Genomic DNA, 19756 nt, shown 5'->3' on the forward strand with positions numbered 1-19756 from the left:
TAGCAGGTGGAGCAATAGGTGTGCATAGGAAATCATTATTATTTGTGCTAGTGAAGTCACACAACTTAGTATTCTCAACAGTACCCATTTTAGCAGTAGTAAATAAAGCAAACTAAATAAAGTAAATGCAAGTAACTATTTTTTTTTGTGTTTTTGATATGGAGAACAAGACAGTAAATAAAGTAAAACTAGCAACTAATTTTTTTGTGATTTGTTTTAGTGCAGCAAACAAAATAGTAAATAAAATAAAGCAAGACAAAAACAAAGTAAAGAGATTGGAAGTGGAGACTCCCATTGCAGCGTGTCTTGATCTCCCCGGCAACGGCGCCAGAAATTTGCTTGATGCGTGTAGTTGACACGTCCGTTGGGAATCCCAAGAGGAAGGTGTGATGCGCACAGTAGCAAGTTTCCCTCAGTAAGAAACCAAGGTTTAATCGAACCAGTAGGAGTCAAGAAGCACGTTGAAGGTTGATGGTGGCGGAATGTAGTGCGGCGCAACACCAGGGATTCCGGCGCCAACGTGGAACCTGCACAACACAATCACAGAACTTTGCCCCAACGTAACAGCGAGCTTGTCAATCTCACCGGCTTGCTGTAAACAAAGAATTAGATGTATAATGTGGATGATGATGGTTGTTTGCAAAGAACAGTAAAGAACAATTGCAGTAGATTGTATTTCAGATGTAAAGAATACGACCGGGGTCCATAGTTCACTAGTGGTGTCTCTCCCATAAGATAGCAGATGTTGGGTGAACAAATTACAGTTGGGCAATTGACAAATAAAGAAGGGGCATAACAATGCACATACATATATCATGATGAGTACTATGAGATTTAATCAGGGCATTACGACAAAGTACATAGACCGCTATCCAGCATGCATCTATGCCTAAAAAGTCAACTTTCAGGTTATCATCCGAACCCCTTCCGGTATTAAGTTGTAAACAACAGACAATTGCATTAAGTATGGTGCGTAATGTAATCAACACAAATATCCTTAGACAAAGCATCGATGTTTTATCCCTAGTGGCAACAGCACATCCACAACCTTAGAACTTTCTGTCACTGTCCCAGATTTAATGGAGGCATGAACCCACTATCGAGCATAAATACTCCCTCTTAGAGTCACAAGTATCAACTTGGCCAGAGCCTCTACTAGCAACGGAGAGCATGCAAGAACATAAATAACATATATGATAGATTGATAATCAACTTGACATAGTATTCAATATTCATCGGATCCCAACAAACACAACATGAAGGATTACAAATAGATGATCTTGATCATGATAGGCAGCTCACAAAATCTAACATGATAGCACAATGAAGAGAAGACAACCATCTAGCTACTGCTATGGACCCATAGTACAGGGGTGAACTACTCACGCATCGATCCGGAGGCGATCATGGCGATGAAGAGCCCTCCGGGAGATGATTCCCCTCTCCGGCAGGGTGCCGGAGGCGATCTCCTGAATCCCCCGAGATGGGATTGGCGGCGGCGGCGTCTCTGGAAGGTTTTCCGTATCGTGGCTCTCGGTACCGGGGGTTTCGCGATGGAGGCTTTAAGTAGGCGGAAGGGCAGGTCAGGGGGCCACACGAGGGCCCCACACGCCAGGGCCGCGCGCCCAGCACCTAGGCCGCGCCGCCCTGTTGTGGCGGCGCCTCGTGGCCCCACTTCGTAAGTCCTCCGGTCTTCTGGAAGCTTCGTGTAAAAATAGGCCCCTGGGCGTTGATTTCGTCCAATTCCGAGAATATTTCCTTACTAGGATTTCTGAAACCAAAAACAGCAGTAAAACAAGAATCGGCTCTTCGGCATCTCGTCAATAGGTTAGTGCCAGAAAATGCATAATAATGACATATAATGTGTATAAAACATGTGAGTATCATCATAAAAGTAGCATGGAACATAAGAAATTATAGATACGTTTGGGACGTATCAGCTGACGCCAACCCTTTAATACCGGTTCGTGACACGAACCGGTACTAAAGGTCTTGCACAAACCGGTACTAAAGGTTGCATGCGGCTTGAGCAGTGCAACCGGTACTAATGCACCCTTTATTACCGGTTCGTAAGGAAACCGGTACTAAAGGGTTAGACGGAAGCCCCTTTTTCTACTAGTGTTGTATACGTTCAGCATAGTAAATAAGTACCAGTAGTATAATAATTTCTTGTGGTGCCCGGCGCGGAACCACTGAGCCTCGGCTTATTCTCCTCCGCGATCATGGAATGGATAGACGAGGATTGACAAATGCTCGTCGTCGCCCTTGGCTTCCCTCGCCGCATCGGCGACGACGACTTCCTCTTCGTCGGAGTCCATCGCATTGGCAAACTGTGGAGCACCTCACGCGCAGGGTGGACGTAGGGTGGGGACGGGGAACGGAATGCGGCTGACGGTGGAGGGACGACAGTGTGATGGGCGGCACGCTAGAGCGGGGAAGTGGGAAAGTGTTTTCGGCACCGGATATGTTGCTGGGCCGCGCCGGCTCCAAAACAATATTGGGGGCGGCGGCTGGAGGTGCTATTTCGGGCCAGCGCCCCATTTATCGAATGGACAATATTACTGCCCACAGCCAGGGCTGGAGATGCTCTTAGATTCATGTACGTGTGTCATTAAGTTTCACCAAGTTTTGGTAAACATCAGGGAGTAAAACGACATGAAACGGACTTAATTTCTCCCAATGCCACCCTCTTTTACCAACATTTTCCTTGAGCAACACTTTAATTTTCACTGATTCCGTGCTTGCTCAAAGGGGTATAAAGACCTGTCCGGGAGCATTGCCGAAGCCAAGGCCCTTTCCCCACGTCACTCTGCCTCTCTACTGTGCGCTCGTGATCTCCTACTTCAGTAGTTGAGTTCTCGTCCCTACGTGCTGGAACAATGAAGGACGGGTGGGAACCGGAGCAGCGGGATCTCGGCGGCCTCGGGCTCGCCGGCATCTGCCGCGAGACCAGCCGAGTGGTCCTGCGCGTCATCCTCCCCAACTTCGCCACCGTTGGGTGCTCGTTCCTCTCCGCGTTTTTGCTCACCAACGTGGGTGACTGGGGCGTTTACTTCCACCTCCACATCCTGCTTCTCTTCACCAGCACCTACGTGTTCTGCGTCGCCTCCCTCTACTGCACAGACGGTGGCCTCCCCGCCGCCCACATCGTCCTTAACGAGCGCCTCCCCGTCGTCCCGCTCAAGCGGCTCTTCTTCACGTTTCACCTCGTGGCCGCAGTCCCCTTTCTCCTAATCTTCACCTCACTCTCCGTCGCGGCCCTGCTCGGGCTAGAGGACGGGATGATGCTGCCGCTGCGGCTGCTGGTATGGGCCAGCGCGGCGTACGCCGCCGTGGTGGGCCAGCTGGCCTGCGTGGTCTCGGTGCTGGAAGACGCCGTCCACTTCGGTGCCGTGCGCAGGAGCCGGGAGCTCCTCGCCGGGAAGTTCTGGACGGTGGCAACCTTGCTCCTCACGCTCGACGGTTGCATCATAGGCGTGGTGGTGGCCTTCCAGGCGCTCATGGCGGATGACGCACTGGGCCTTGGGGTTCCGAATGGTCGCGGCGACGGCGATGTCCGGGGTGCTGTCGCGGCTGCTCCACGTCGCTCTGGTGGCGCAGCCGGTCGTCTACATGGTGTGCAAGAGCCACCGCCAGGAGGTCGTCGACCTGGTCCACCTCCACGGCTCCACTACACTCGCCGTCGACGGCGACAATTAATGGTGGCGTGGAGCTGCAGTGGGTGCCGACGGCGTCGCAGCTCACTGCTGACCCTGCAACTGCTCCCGAGCTAGCTATCCTGGGGAGATTACTGTTTGTTTCTACTCTACTACAGTACTACCTACTCGTACTTAGCATCGTACAATAACTTAGTTAAAAAACACTTCCAAGTTCAGGTTATGCAGTTGTATGGAACTCTGTCTATGTCTCTGATCCCATTGTTTTATTATTATGAGATATGCATGCTTGGGATTATATATACGTGTCTGAGGTTTAAAAGTAGAATATAATTTTATTTGGGTGTGTCTATGTCTAAGTTGACTGAGATTTTCTTAAGTCTCAGTCAACTCAGAAAAGTGCAACTGCAGTTAAAAAAAAAGGCAACTCTTGCACTTTTTTAATAGAAAAGTGCAACTCAAGCACTTTTTTTGTAATTGACTTAGACTTAAGAAAATCTCCGTTGACTGAGACATAGCAAAACCGATTTTTTTATTTTATTTCGTATTTGTGACACCCGAGAGCTCACTAGAGCTCGGTTTTGAAATTTTTGAAATGATAGTTCGAACTTGAATTTTTTGGAAAAAAAAATCCTTGGGTTCATACATGTTATGTATACTCGTGCAAGGTTTCTCTAAAACAGCATTGATTATTTTATGCTGCAGGAAAAACAAATTTGTGGTTGTATTATGATTGTGACTCTTATTTTTATCTTAATTATATATAATTGTATTTTTTATGTAGCCTAAAATGTAACATGAGTACGCTTTGACGAAGCATGTGGCGTATGTACTTTTATGTGTATATGTTGTCTTATGTCTCCTTTCAGCGTATTTTGTGCCCATCAAACGTGATTTCCAATTTTTCAAAAAAACAAGAGAACTAGCTCATGTGTAAATATCAGTTTTTTTTTTCATTTTACGGGTAGAAATACACTATATCTAACCGGTACAAATTCAGTGCGTTTTTTGGATGAAGCTGTGTGCGTCGATGCGCAGTAGCAAGTGCTTGGTTGTTCCTAGGGGTGAGCAAAACACCAAACCGTGGAAACCGTTCAAACTGGCAAGTTTTTTTTTTTTTTGGTAACTAGTTCAAAAGAAAATTAGATGAAAAAGAACTAAAAATGTTAAAACCATGAAACCATTTTTGCTCCCGGAAGTTTCGTTTGAAAAAATTATAATCCACAGGAAAGATAACAACATGCTCTTCTACCAACATTATGCTCGAGCAACCGTACGAACACTTTTATTTTTCAGTAGCACCGTGCCAAGCTTATCTTACCAAAAATGCTGAAAGGAAAAGTAAAGGGCTGTCAGTGAGCATTGCCATAGCCAAAGCCAAGTCCCTTTCGCCCCATTGCTTTCTCTGCCCTTGTACATGTACGTGCTCCAAGTTCCAACAATGGAGATGGTGGCAGCGGGATCTTGCCGGCCTCCGGCAAGCAAAGACATTGAAATCAAGTTTATATCAAGCAAAAATCAGCTTGCCGATGTCTTTAGAAACTAGAAAGGCTCTTCTGGTAAAGATTTTGAAGAATTCAAGCGTAATCTAAAAATCTCCGTTCTTTCGCAGTTTAGATTATGGGAGGTGTTGGAAAAATTGTACCAAATATATATATGGAAAGGGCAAACCGTATGGTGTATACTACACCAACGGTTAAGGGCGTGTTTGGTTGCCTGCATCCCCTGGTTCGTATCGGGCCAGTAATTTTCGGTCCATTTGGTTGTCTGGGCCGAGCTGTGTTTTTTGTACGAACCGCTTCTCAAAGCAGTGTCGGGTCAGACCCTGGAGGAACGACCGGTTCGGCAGTTTCCAGCGGTGCAGGCAAATCTCCGCGCCCGCTGATGCAAAAGGAAATCTTCGGCGCACGGGCGGAGACGAGAATGGAGATGGCGGGAGCCGCGGCGCGCATCGGGGAAAAGCGAAAAGGGGTGCGGGAAGGATTCCGTCACCTCCCGCCGCGCCCCATTGCCTATTTCTACCCCCTCCTCCACTGTCCTTCCAAATTTCGAGCTCCTCCTCCTGTCGGCAAGCTGGTAAGAGGCGCACGCATCTCCATTCGGCGATGGTTGCAGCGGCGACGACGAGTACATCAGGGATGCTTCATCTACTTCCTGGTCCAGCGCATCTTCACCTCCGGTGATGACTGTAAGCCATCCCTTATCCCGTACCGTAGTAATGTTTAGATCTAGGTTAGGAGTAGTCAGATCTTGCCTAGGGTTTAGTCTTGTAGCAGGGGTAAGTTTGGATTGTGGTGACCTATCATGATCTTGCTAGGATTCGACATTTCCGGTTGCTACTGCCATGATCTTGTCTAGGGTTTGGTCTTGTAGCAGGGGCTAGTCCAAAATGTGGTCACCTGCCATGATCTTGCAAGGATTTGTGCTATTCACCGTTGCAATGAACTGCTTGTCTGATGTGTGTAGGACTCCTTCTGCGATGAGTTTAGCCAGGCGCTTGTCTGCGTTGGGGACTCTCAGATCCCTTTGCAAGTTCCCGATTCGCAGCCCACATATGAGTCCAAGGTCACCCCTCTGCTTGTGTCTGACCTGGTGGCTCAGGTAGCGGCAGAGGTGGCGGCTAGGTTAGCCACCAATAAGAAGAACAAGAACCGCAGGGAAGCGGATACGCGCCTGAGAAGCCGACCGCCGGCAAGAGGAAGAGAGGTTCCTTCGCCGACGATGAGCTGGTGGCCTTCACCAACATGACTGTTGTTGTGAAGGACGTCGCACAGGCCATCAGGGACAACAAGCCCATGGACATGCACCCTAACATGTACAATGCGGTCATGGACATGCTTAGCTTCACCGAGGATGATCTCATGGCCGCCCTCAGCCACCTCGGCGACCACAAGGCCTAGGGTTCCAGCTTCGTCGGCATGATCGAGCCACACCGCGTCCTCTGGCTTAGGAACTACCTTGGCAAGTACCACGGCAAGGTGTAGTGGTGCCCTTGCTGGGTTTTTTTAGTGATGCATGCATGAAGATGGTGATGATGATGATGTATATTTTGGCAGTAGCTAGGATGAAAAACATTTGATGGCCCCCTTTTGTAAGTATGATGAGGTGGTATATACTAACCCCTCAGGTGATGGTGAACTTTGCGGTATTAGGAGGAGACACAAACTTTTGTTGTGGTGGTAGGACGACCATGGTAGTGTAGGATAAACTTCTGATCGACTTTTGGAACGATCATGCATGTCCCTGTTAGTTTATTATTTGTTGTCAACACTTGTGTTGTTCTATTGCTCTTTTTCTGAATTGCTTCATGGTTGTGATCGCTAACTTCTTCTTATACCATGCTAGTGGTATGTGGTGTTCAGCGGGCGGGTTCGAGGAATCTATAGCTCATGGAGAGTCTGTCAAGATCAGGTCAATGGCTACTCCAACAACAGCTACTGAGGATATGCAACATTGGAGGAGGCACAGCAAGAGTACCTCCGGAGGCACGTCCCAGCCGGGTCAAAGATTACATCATCGCCTTCCTCATCGTGGTGATCATGAGGATCGTGTTCTTCTGAGTGGTCTATGATCGTATGTAATATGCCATGGCATGGTAATCTCACCCTATTTGAATTGTGGTAAGGATATGGAACTGTGATTTGAGCAACCAAACTGCTGATTCTTGTTTTCCTGCGTGCAAGATGGGCTGGAAACGGCCAACCAAACGATGGGGCCTCGGTTCCTTCTCCGAAGCGCAAAGGGCCGCACAGGCTACCAATCGACCCGGCTTTCATGGCCCATGGCCCGTTCGTGACGCGCAGGGGCTCCCATCTCGCTGGCGCAGTCATGCCGGAATTCGGTCCAGGCAACCAAACGCGCCCTAAGAGCATCTCTACTGACGCACTCCAAATAGGGTCCGGAAGGTTCGAACAGAGCCCGTAAACGCACGAACTGAAAAGCGCGAGTTTAGTCTCCCAGAAAATGTTCTTCAAGCGAATTTGGAAGTGGCGCAGAACAACACCCGTATTCGGAACCAAAAAATTTAAATTTAAATCTAGCGGGAGAATTTTCATCGCAAACAAGTTCGGCGATGAAACTGGAAGTTCATAGTTACATAATTTACATTGCGATCGCAAAATAGATATCACATATACGATGTTCCCCTGCCACGCGACCTAACGATGACTAAAATTCGGCCCTACCGGGGCCTCTACGCGCGGCGGAGGACGGGGCGGCGGACGACGGCGACGGCAACCTACTCGGCGTCGAGGTCGACGACCTCCTTCTTCACCCGGCGGACGACGGCCTCCCTCTGCGCCGCCTCGTACGTGCGCACCTTCCGGACGGCGTTCGCTTCCTCGCGGTGGAAGCGCGCGCTCCTTCGCCTCCGAAATGTCGACGACCTGCTGGATCGCCATCCCCTCGTCGTCATCATTGAGTACGTAGTCCCCGAGTTTAAGACGGTGCGCCGCGGTGCCTCCTCCTCGTCGCTACTGTCATCGACGGGCGGCGCCAGGGTCCGGCCCAACGCGCCGGAGGAAGAGCCCTCGCCACAATTGGCGTAGCGAGCGAGCTTCCCCGGCGTCGTCAGGCCCCTAATTCATCCACCGCTGCGCGCTCCGCTTCCGCGCGCCCTCGGAGCAGTTCCATTTCCACCGCTCCGCCTTCGAGCGGAAGATAGGGGGCGCGGCGACGAGTTGCTGTCGCAAATCCGGCCGCCTCCCCTCCCGCAGCTGCCGGTGCCAACCATAAGGTTGCGTTGGAGCTAACGGAAGAGTGGATGCGGCGGCGGCTGCACTCAGATTTCTCATCGGCTGGAAGTGGAACCAGAAGACGGTGGAGCGGCGGAAAGTGGCGAAGGGGAGTAGGGTTTTGGAACCGAGCTCCCCTCCGCGGCCTGTATAAATAGGGGCCGCCGATTTAGCCTCTAGTCTACACAGCTTTTGGCCCAAACCCGTAAATCCGCCGATTTTTTTTTTGTTAGAGTTGCTCTTATGAGGTTTAGTGGCACCTGCTCCCAATTTGGGAAGAGGTTGCACACACCGGCAACCCCGATTAGAAACCCTAAAATCTTTTTTGAACAAGAAAATGTAAAATAATTATGAAATTTTATTTTAAATTTAGAATTATTTACAAAAGTTTGAACGAAATTTGAACTAAAATAAACTAAAACAACACTAATCTGCGTGCGACGGATCTGTCTCGTCTATTGTCTATTAATATATCGAGCAACTCACCTGCAGGGCTGCAGAATTCTCAAATAAAAAATTTGAGACCACAGAAAAGAGAACAACATGCCTACCCATATATACCACCGTCTTCTACCAACATTATTGTTTTTTTATAGAACACAGTACAACGCGGACGCTCACAAACACGCACGTACAAACACCTCTATGAACGCACGCACGCACACCCTACCCCTATGAGCACCTCCGAGGGACTGAGCCGGCATATCTTGAGGTTGACGAAGTCACCACTGGCGCCTCGCTGTTGACGGGCACGTCACCTACCACTGAAAGCATAGCGCCGGTTAAATCCGGAAATAAATCCAGGTAAATGCAAACACCCATGTCAAGTCTAAGACTTGAACCTAGGTGGGCTGGTTCCACCACAAGGGACCTATTGCTACCAACATTATTGTTGAGCAACCATATGAACACTTACAATTTTCATTAGCACCGTGGCCAGCTTATCTTACCAAAAATGCTCAAAGGAAAAATAAAGAGCTGTCAGTGAGCATTGCCAAAGGCAAAGCCAAGTCCCTTTCGGCACACTGCTTTCTCTGCCTCTCTACATGTGCGCTCGTGATCGCTTGCTTCACTTCACTGGTTGATCACTCCACAGCCACCACCGTACGTGCTCCAAGTTCCAACAACGGAGATGGAGTGGCAGCGGGATCTCGCCGGCCTCGGGTTCGCCGGCATCGGCCGCGAGATCAGCCGCGTGGTCCTGCGCGTCATCCTCCGCAACTTCGCCAACGTGGGTCCCGCGTTGCTCTCCGCGCTCTTGCTCGCCGGCGCCGCCGTCTTCTGCTCCATTTTCTCCCGCGTCGCCTCCTACCTCGACGACGGCACCAGCCTCCCCCGCCTCGTCGCCGACTCGGCCGCCCTCGGCCTCCTCATCAGCGCCATCCTCGGGCTCTTCCTCCTCTGCACCGCCGCCTACGCGCTCGCCGTCGCCTCCCTCTACCGCACGGGCGGCGACCTCCTCGCCGCCGATCGCATCCTTAAGGAGGACCTCCCCGTCGGCCCTCACTACATCACGGTAAAATAACAGGGGCACTTCAAAATGCCCCTAATGTGAAACAAAGTGCCCCAAATTAGCTACAGGGGCACTTTTTTAAATGCCACCTTTACTTGCGTCTCTAAAGGTATTTGGGGCACTACCTAGGGGCACTTCTCAAAATGCCCCAAAATTCAATTAGGGGCACTTGCAAAGTGCCCCAAAATCTAATTAGGGGCACTTTGACAAGTGCCCCAAAACTCAATTAGAGGCACTTTGACAAGTGCCCCAAAACCGATTAGGGGTACTTTGAGATGTGCCCCAAAATCCAATTTGGGGCACTTCAAAAAATGCCTCAAAATCCAATTCGTAACCCTAAAAAAATGCCCCAAATTACATACAATTAATGGCACCTTGAGCAATTCCCAAAAAGCCCACCAATCAAACACCGTCACATTGGCAAGATACAAGAAGCATACAATATAAACAGTTAAACATCATACATGCAGAAGCACACAGTACCCATATAGTATCCAGTGCACCGTAAACATAAATTCTGGATTTTTCATACAATAACAATATCTCACAAGGTAAACAGGTAGCACATTGTTCCACTGTAAACACCAATTCTGGAATTTTCATAATACCAGTTAGAGCTCAATGTAACTATATCATCGCTATGTTTCCAATTCAATCAGCACACCCTATATGCATCATCATCAGTTGATCCCAGTCTTCAGCTTGGGTAGAGTTGTACCTTGAGAGAAATAGTAAGATAATTTAGCAATCCTAAAGACAGGAATGCATGATTTCAAACAGCACTGAGGACGAGGAACAGGAACAATCATGCTATATAAAACCTCTACAGCCTTGTTTTGTTGTAGTGAATAGATTGAGAAAGAAGCCCACTTATAAAGATCTAATGTTCCAAAACTACACATTGCGGGCTGTCCATATTTTTTACAATAGCATGACTCGTGACTTTTCTGTTTGCCAATTTGGTAGTTTTATCTAAAAAGGCAGTGAAACTGAAATAATTTTAAGTCTACATGAAAGACAGGAAAGCACATTAGGCAAGCAAAATAAGACCTTGATGAAAGTAAAAGAAAAAAAAAACTAGGTAAGGCCTAAATCTCATACCAGTCACCCGCCTTGCTGAAAGCTGAGGCAAATAAGGTTGTTAGGTAAGCTGATCCGCAGTCTACCAGCAGTGTAACCGGGGTTGAAGGGTCAAGACAAAGAACTATATTTCAGATGGGCTTTCGATTTTAAAATAAACATGAAGAAAGAAAAGGAAATCCAGGGTAGTTGATTGCACTAAGTAGCACAAGGTACGACATGTACATACAGGATACGATAGGCGACACTAATGTCTCGTTGGTGCCAGCCAACGGGCATAGATAGGAATAACTATTTCCCATAACATAGAATTGCATAATGATGTTACAGTTGAATTCGTGAATCTATAATCTCTATATACACTGGCAGTATGTATGTATACTAGACGGGCTATTGATCACCGAAGGACGGATGGGATACAAAACTCCAGTCACCCCAGCTTCTTTCCTATGCACAGTACATACTTACCATCTCGCTACTATGGCATGTTGACGGCGTTGGTTTATTTTGTTCCTAGACTGTAGTTGAACAATGTGGAGTAATACTTCTAAAGATGATCCCACTAATTCGTGTGTATGGCACAAAAAACTGTAGTTGCAGCAAGAGGTTTGTGAGAAAATTAAACAATTATACCTGAAGAAATAAATTTTTAACTTGTGGTGAATATCTAGTGATGCCTTATCTCTGTCTCATGCACAGACTACTGTACTATAGTTGAACAAACTAACTGGGTACCCTATAAAAATAACAATTCACCTGTCAAGGGTGGGGAGCAGCTTCTCCCTTTTGTAGTCGTTGGTACAAATCCATTCCTGCATCAAGAACCCACCATGCGAACACCGCTAGATCCTGCCGCTCTTCAAGAGAGACCGTAGAATTAGAAAGCTTCATTATTCATGTGAATAGTAAATCAAGGTTTCAGAAAAACGCTGAAATAAGCGTTGTGTAAACTACTGCCACTTTACTAGCCATTTAGTAAGGTATTTTTCTTTTATAGCACATCCATTAAAAAGATGTATGGTACTGTAGAGTGCTTACCATAGAAATAACAGCTACATGTGCATTTGTACCTTGAAATAATTGTATGGTTTAAATTTCAACCCACAAAGATTTGAGCAATACAGTGTGCTTAGTATGTTCAAGAGGCTTAACATAAAAAAGTTAATGCTAACAAATGAGAAATTTTGTTTGGCCCATCCACCTCTATTTACCATGATAGAAGTATTACCGTACCGATATATGGCATGCCTGCTCAATGATAAGCATTCAAGGTTTTAAGGTCTCTGAATAATTTGTCGACCCTGAGAACAATACTGCCAATTTAAAGCGTTGCATGTCAAAAATCTTATATCACGAACTTGATTTCCTGACAAACTTTTAGGCATCAGCTGACAGCATATGCTTGCAAATTTGTTGCATCCTTCCCTTCATTTTCACCATGGAATTACTTACATGGTAGAAACAGAGATTATCATGTATAGCAACCTGAATATAGACCATCATATTCTGTGTTTCGAGCCTAACTGCCTAAGTACATTCAGTTATAGAGCATAAGAGCAAAGATGGCAAGCAATTTAATGATAAAATTACATGAAAGCTGAAAGCTTATCAAGAACAAAACAGAATCTGAAATCCAGCAGAAATTTGAACCACATGCCAACTACAGTATACCAACCCATGTTTCTTAAAGGCGCCATTTTCAATTTTTAACTATGAAAAGGAAACGAAATGTTCACTCGTGCATCTATCAACAGGATGAAACAATAGAGATAATTTGGAAAACCCTATCTGTATTACTTACATCACCCATAGTTGTTACAAAATTCAAATTATGTTGATCATGTGCCTACAGGGACCAACCTGTCGCCGTTGCTGCACATGCATCGGTCGCCCCGGTGTGAATTTAGAGATAAATTGTATGTACTACTTAGAAGAGTTAACTTCTGTAGGCAACCAGATTTGCAGACCTGCAGGCTTAGTTCAGTTCACATGCATGTCAACGAAAAGGGCAGAAGTTTGAATTCTGAAGGAGACAATAAACATGTAGATAGTAGTTAATTGAACCCATTTTCTGGAACTTTGTCAAGACATTCGTTTGGTACATAATCAGAATATGACCCTAATACTGGTAAGCACACCTTGACAAATGACTACGAATTGCTGCCTCGTGGCATTCCATACATGGGCTAGGGTCAAACAGCAATAGATGTACTGAATATACCTGACAAATGATTCCTGTGTCCTGCATCCACTCCTATTGGATCTAGTACCCACGGTACCGATTCATCGTGCCATCAGCAGACGCCCAAGGTTGTACACTCCGTGCTCGGACCTGCAACCAACCATACATAAGATGATCGGTAAGTTTGTTACTCACAGGTAGAAGAAGATGAAGGACATGAGGATTATGAAATATTTCTCCAAGAGTCCCTGTAGTGCCTCCAGATGCTGGTGTTCGTGCCTGCGTCGACGCCCTGTGCGGTCAGGTAAGAACCGCCGAGGTTGGAGGGGAACAGAGCAGGGGAGGGCGCCCAGATCCTCCTCCGTGTCGCAAATCCGCTTAGGGAGGACAGAAGTGTGCCGAGCTCGCACCGCTTCGTCCTAGATGACAGTGGATCTTGTCGCTGCCTCGCCGCCGGCGGGGGTTAGGAGCTGCTGTGGAGGGGAACGGAAAGGGACAGCGCCCAGTTTCTCTTTCGCCTCGCAGATCCGCCCAGGGAGGAGAGGAGAGCAGCGAGGTCCTCCATCACTACGGAGGGGTAGGGAGCCGTAGGGAGGAAGCGACTGGCTGCTGCGTCTCTACACACGGACCGCCCGCGCGCCCTCCGCCACGTTGCTCCGCCGACACGGAACGCCCGCGCGCGGCGGCTTCCGGCCATGGCGCCACCGTCGGGGCCAGGATCCTTGCAGCGATGTTTTCATCCTCCGCGACCATGTCGTCCTCGCCCTTATCCGCCATCTGGCGCGGCCGCAGCGAAGGTCGGCCCGGGGGCGTGCAACCCTGGCGGAGACCCTGGACTTGGTGGAGAGCGCGACGGCATCGGGGGCGGCCGCGGGGTTGGTCGTCGGTTGGGGCGGAGGCGGCGGGAGGGAGGCTGGGGAGCCTGCGGAGGAGGGGGCGGCGGGCTTGGAGAGGCACTGGTGGCGAAGGCGATCGGCCTCCATGGCCCTGCGCTTGGAGACGGGGATGTACTCCTCGTAGTCGTCCTCGTCATCGGATTTGACCGCCGGGGCGGCGGCGGCGGCAGCGGCGGGGGCCATGGTTGGGGTTAGGGTTTGGAGGATGGTGGGGATCTCGTCGGGGAAGGGAAGGGAATGGGACGAAGAAAGAAGGAAAAATCGACGAGATTCGGTCCGAGCTTGGAAAGAAGACGAGTTTAGGTACCGACATGGAAATCGTGAAGCTTTTGGCCTAGAAGAAATTGAGGCATAGCCCAAGACCAAACTGAACGTATCCTGTGCAGTCGCTTTTTCTTTTTTGACCTTTTTTTCAGTTTCCTATTTTTCAGCTAGCTGAAATTACAATTCGCCATAAGTCGATGGCATAGGCGGGATCGGCGCGGAGGTCCGACGGCAGGTACCGCCGCCTGCGCCGGATCTCGGCGCTCCTATATGGCTCGCGCGTAGGCACGGGCGGTACGGGCATCCGGAGGTTGCTCAGCCGCTAGCCGCCAGGCATGTGCACGTCCCCAAGCCGTCGCACGGCGTCCAGTTCGCGTGCATCAGCCGCGCCACTGTGACGGGCGGCGACACCCTGTGCGGCCGCTCCGCCTTTTTGGTGCCGCTACCGGACGCCTCGAAGTCATTCTTCTTCCCCATGGTGTTGCGGCGGCGGTGGTGGGAGTGGAGGTGTGGGCGATGGCAAGAATGATGACGATCGACTTTAAAGGCCGGTCGCGCGTGGGAAACAATGCCATTGAAGGCAGCGCAGAAGCTCAGCCGTCGCCCACCAGTGCGCGTGCAGAAGAGACAGACGCGACATTAATGGCGAAGGTTGCGGCGCAGACGCGGAAGCACTGACCGTGGAAGCGATGGCCGCGGAAGCGATGCCCGCGATACAGGCTCGTTGCTAGGCGGACCCGGTGGAAAAGCGAGCGGTCATTTGGGCCGTTCGCCGCGACGCATCCCATGCGCAAATATGCGCTGGGTTTGCGTCGCTGCGGACGACCCGGTCACTATGCGTCACCCCGCTGGAGTGTGTCCAGGCGCATTTTTGGCCCGGGCGGACGCAAACGGATGCCCGTTGGAGATGCCCTAAGAGATGGGGCAGGAAAGTCCACTCCTCCCCTTCCGCGTCTCTCGCATGTATTCTGCCCAACAACTCTCTACGACTGCGCGTTCGAGGAGGACGATGATGGCGTGCGCGGCGGGCTGGCAGCGGTGTCGCAGCAGCCGGCAGGTGAGCTAAAGGTGATAGTTGTTCAGGTGAGTAATGATCAATTGTGGCACTTAAAAGTGCCCCAAAAGGTATACATCTATTGGGGCACTTCAAAAAATGCCCTAGTAGGTATACACATATTGGGGCATTTGAGAAGTGCCCCAATAGGTATACAATTAGGGGCACTTCAGAAAAATGCCACTAATTGGCTACTATTAGGGGCACTTTGACAAGTACCACTAGGACAAGTGCCCCTATATCTATACCGTGGTGTAGTGCCTCTCGTGCGGCTCCTCTCCACGTTCCTCCTCGTGGCGGCCCCCTATCTCCCAGTGTCTACCGCCCTCTCCGTCGCGGCTCTGCTCGTGCTCCAGGACGATATCACGCTGCCGCTGCGGCTGCTGGGATGGGCAACGGCGGCGTACGTCGCCACGGTGTACCAGCTGGCCTGCGTGGCCTCAGTGCTCGAGGACACCGAACTCTTCGGCGCCGTGCGCAGGAGCCGGGACCTCCTCGCCGGCAAGTTCTGGGCCGCCGCGTGCGTCCTCGTCACGCTCAACGGTTGCATCATCGCCGTGCTCGAGGTTTTCAAGGCGCTGGTACTTGACGACGCGCTGGACCTCGGCCTCGCGTTCCAGGTGACGGCGGCGGCGGCCGTGTTCGTGGCTCTGTGCGAGGTGCTCATCGTCACGCTTGTGGTGCAGCCGGTGATCTACATGGTGTGCATGAGCCACCACCGGGAGGTCGTCCACAAGGCCCACCACGACTAGGCTCGCCGTCGACGGCGACAACTAATGGCGTGGAGCTGTAAGAGGCGCGGCGGACGGCGCCGCAGGCCACTGCTGATCCAGCAACTACTGCCGAGCTAGCTATATCTTGGAGAGTTTAGAATAATTAAGCTTTATATTCCACTAATCAAGCTTTATTTCTACTTAGCATCAACAATAGGTTTGCTAAAAAGAACTTCCACGAAGAACTTGTTAGCAAGTTCGTGAGATTGCGCAGTCAAATGGAACTCTTTGGAGAGTGCCCTGGAGTTCACAGGAATTTCATTTCCCAGGGATCGTGACAGTTTGACCCTAGTTGTGCGAGAGCCAGATCCCCCCTCCCTCCCTGTGTCGCCCCCGCGTGGCAACCGGGGAAAAACCCTAATCCCTGCTGCTGCCGGGCCTCCCTCCCGTCCCCCTCCCTCGCCGGCACCTAAGGGCGTGGCCGGCCAAAGCCCGGTCGGCGCCGGCTGCGGCGAGGCACTCTCGTTCCCTTGCGGGTCTAGGCGTGGTGCGACCGTCGGGTGCCACGGCGGCCAACGCGTGGGCTTGTCCCGTTGCCTCGACGCGACGGCGGCAGTGTGGTGGCGGCGCGTCCTGGATGGCGACGGCGTCGGTATCTCTGGACGGCGCGGGACGTGGTTGGCTGCCTTTGAAGTAGCGGGTGGAGGCGGTGCATTGGTGGTAGGTGGTTAGAGCATCTCCAACAGACGCGCTAAAAGGCCCGCGCGGTAAAAAAACCGCCGGTTTGCCGCGCGCGGGCGCTGCCGCGCTGCTCCAGCAGAGGCGGGAAAAAGGCGCGCGCGCTAAAAAATTTGCCGCCCGCGCGCTTTCGCGCTATCCCGCGCGGGAAACTTGCCGCGTGCGATGGCGCGCGCGGTATAAACACGCCACGCGCGAGCGCGGGCAACTGTCACTTCCTCCACGCGTCTCTCTCCCTCCTCGTCTCTCTCCCTCCCGCCGCTCCACCTCCGGCCGCTCCGCCTCCTCCCGCGCTGCTCCACCTCCGTCCGCGAGATGCCTCCGCGCCGCCGCCCCTCCTCCGGCTACCACGGCGTCCGGGCGCGGCCGAGCGGCCGGTTCGACGCGGAAATCCGCTCCGGCGAGGAGCGGATCCGCCTCGGCACCTTCCACACCGCGCACGAGGCGGCGCGAGCGTACGACGTCGTCGCGTGGCGGCTCGGCCGCTCGCGTCGGTCGATGAACTTCGACGATGTCTTCACGCGCGAGCAGGCGGAGATGCTGGCGCCGCCGTCGCCGATGATCACGCGCGAACAGCAGCGCCGCCATCGGGAGCTGGAGCAGCGCCTCCTCATCGCCGAGCGCGACGAGGCGATGCGCGTCGAATGGGCGCGGCGCTTCCCCGAGGACGTCGCCGCCACGGAGGCCTTCTACGCGCAGAATGAGAAGGAGAAGGCGGCGATGAAAGCGAAGAAGAAGGCGGGCCGCGAGAAGCGCCGTGCCGAGTCCGCGGCGAGGAAGAAGGCGAGGGCCGACGCGGCGGCGAGGAGGAAGGAGGAAAGGAAGAACGCCGCAGGGTCGTCGACCGTCGTCCTCTCGTCCTCCTCCAACTTTCAGTACACGACGACGTCGACGCCGGTGTCGGACACGACACTGAGCAGCTCTGACTTCGACTGGGAGTCCGACGACCAGTCCGAGTAGTAGTTTTATTTTAGTATTTTCGTTTAAATGTCGCATTGTATCGTCGCACTTTAAATATATTCGTATTTTCAATCAAATTTCATAGTTTGTTTGATGAATTTTCAAAAAAAAACCGGTCGGATTAGCAGTTTGTGACGCGCGCGCTGTGCAAAATAGCGCCTCTGGCGGAGGTGCGTTTTTCGCACACCAACGCGCGCTGCAAAATACAGCCTCTGCCGGGGGCAAATTCGCTATACCGCGCGCGAGCGGTATACAGCGCGCCCAATCGCCGGTATAGCGCGCGAGATTTTACAGCGCCTGTTGGAGATGCTCTTAGCCGACCTCTGCGGAGGAAGGAGGGGTTGCTCGATGGCGGGCTGGGTGCTAGGAGGCCGGCGGCGAGATGCGCTGATGTGTTCCGCTCGTTGTGGGATCTGGACCATGTGGGCTTGGATCTGTCGGCGGCGGCGCGACGGTGTCCTGTGCTGGCCACGGAGCGGCGGTGATGGTGGCTCAAGTTTGGTGCGACGCGAGCTGGTGGGCGGCAGGATGGTGGTGATGAGATCCCGACATCAGGGTCGGTTGGTGCGGGTCACCGGACAAGGGGAAGGCTGAGGTGGCAGTACCTGCGGGTGTCGCCATTCCTTCTATTAGGGCATCGTGGGGTCCCCTGTACCACCTAACCCCGAGTACCGGGGGAAACCCTAGGTCTAGTTCGCTGGTCCGGGCAGCAGCGTCATGCTGACGTCGCATTCCATGGTGCTTGTAGCATGGTGGGACAATTTCGGAGGGCATCGATAGTTGCGGACTGCCATCATTTAGTCGCTCTACCATTAGCTTCCTTTGTATCTTCCTTTTCAGCTGGGAATATTTTGGTTGTTGCCCCAACACTTTTCTTTATTTCAACTCGTGTATGGTGTGGTTGCTTTATTTATAAAGCATGGCAAAAGTCTATTTCGAGGAAATGGAACTCTTTGTATGTCGGTTTCCATTGACAGTACACTATGGTTAAGCTTTGAAATTATTATTTTTACAAAGTAAATGTATTTAGATGAAGCATATGACTCTACGTGCCAAACAAAATGTTTTTTTTTTCAGAGCTATGTTTGACACTGAATTACAAAAGAAAAGCGTTGAGTTTCCTGAGGGGATCAAATCCCGGATCACCGGGTCGCTAACCACACGATGCGAACAAAAAATGACGATTGGATCTGGGTCAACGCTCTCGTGAAAAAAGAAAGAGAAACACACCCATCGGGAAAAAAGAGAAACATACCCATCGTCGCTGGCCTCCTAGCAGCACGCCAACATCGTCGCCACCGCTGGTAGCAGCCACCACTGCCCTTTGTAGCAATATCCGATGCCGCTTGTAGCATCCATTGTCGTTGCCGGCTTCCTTGCAACACGGCGTCACCAGTTTGAAGCAACCGCCGCCGCTGGTAGCAGCCGCCAACACCCTTTGTACCAGCCCCCACTGCCCTTGGTAGGAATATCCAATGCTGCTGGCAGTGATGAGCGCAGATTGCACACTGTTGGGGAACCCCAAGAGAAAGGTATGATGAGCACAGCAGCAAGTTTTCTCCCAGTAAGAAATCAAGGTTTAATCGACCAGTAGGAGAAAGGAGTGACTTCTGAAAGTGTTGCTAGCTGACTAGTGGTAGGGCGCACTCGGCGTCAGCAACAACGTAGAATCTGCACACAACACAATGAAACCAAAATACTTTGCCTCAACTTGAAGTGAGGTTATCAATCTCACTGATTTTGCCGAACACAAAGAATTAAATATATCGAGTGGATGGAGATGTTTGCAGTAATTAAAGAGAACAGAGCTTGCAGTAAGTAAACAGAGCAGGATTGCACTGGATGAATTTATCAGTGTAAAGGAAAGGACTGTGGTCCACAGTTCACTAGAGGTGTGTCTCCATAAAGATAAATAACATGCTGGGTGAATAAATTACAGCTGGGCAATTGACAGAATATCGACCATA

The 19756-nt window shown here is 51.0% G+C and overlaps 2 protein-coding genes, 1 long non-coding RNA gene and 1 pseudogene across 6 annotated transcripts; 3 read left to right on the forward strand and 1 right to left on the reverse strand.

Moving 5' to 3' along the window:
• The first annotated feature begins 2879 nt into the window (after positions 1 to 2879).
• On the forward strand, positions 2880 to 3699 carry LOC124647156 (annotated as a pseudogene).
• A 5822-nt stretch (positions 3700 to 9521) lies between these two features.
• Positions 9522 to 16130, forward strand: LOC124708661. The gene is made up of 2 exons (XM_047240335.1): positions 9522 to 9888; positions 15637 to 16130. The coding sequence occupies exons 1-2, from the start codon at positions 9522 to 9524 to the stop codon at positions 16128 to 16130; spliced, it is 861 nt and encodes a 286-aa protein (XP_047096291.1).
• Positions 10340 to 13805, reverse strand: LOC124708663. 4 transcript variants are annotated; one of them, XR_007005256.1, is made up of 4 exons: positions 13204 to 13805; positions 12843 to 12956; positions 11739 to 11839; positions 10366 to 10620 (listed from the first exon to the last, which is right to left on the reverse strand). It is a non-coding gene; the product is annotated as an uncharacterized LOC124708663 (long non-coding RNA). The 4 variants fall into 4 exon arrangements; XR_007005257.1 differs by having other exon boundaries at positions 10340 to 10620; positions 11739 to 12949; XR_007005254.1 differs by having other exon boundaries at positions 10340 to 10620; positions 11739 to 12956.
• Positions 16131 to 17144: 1014 nt separating the features above from the next.
• LOC124648947 (AP2/ERF and B3 domain-containing transcription factor ARF14-like) lies at positions 17145 to 17519 on the forward strand (the record flags this gene model as incomplete). Its single annotated transcript, XM_047188627.1, has 1 exon — positions 17145 to 17519. A coding segment is annotated over exon 1 (375 nt), but the record flags the coding sequence as incomplete, so codon positions are not given.
• Positions 17520 to 19756: the final 2237 nt, after the last annotated feature.

This window comes from Lolium rigidum, chromosome 4, assembly GCF_022539505.1.
Source record: "Lolium rigidum isolate FL_2022 chromosome 4, APGP_CSIRO_Lrig_0.1, whole genome shotgun sequence".
Lineage (NCBI taxonomy): Eukaryota > Viridiplantae > Streptophyta > Magnoliopsida > Poales > Poaceae > Lolium > Lolium rigidum.

Bases quoted from the DNA above. Each gene is read 5' to 3' on its own strand.
- LOC124708661 (XM_047240335.1), top strand. From the start codon at position 9,522: ATGGAGTGGCAGCGGGATCTCGCCGGCCTCGGGTTCGCCGGCATCGGC. The intron at 9,889-15,636 runs GCCCTCACTACA...ACCGTGGTGTAG, and splicing joins TAAGGAGGACCTCCCCGTCG to TGCCTCTCGTGCGGCTCCTC.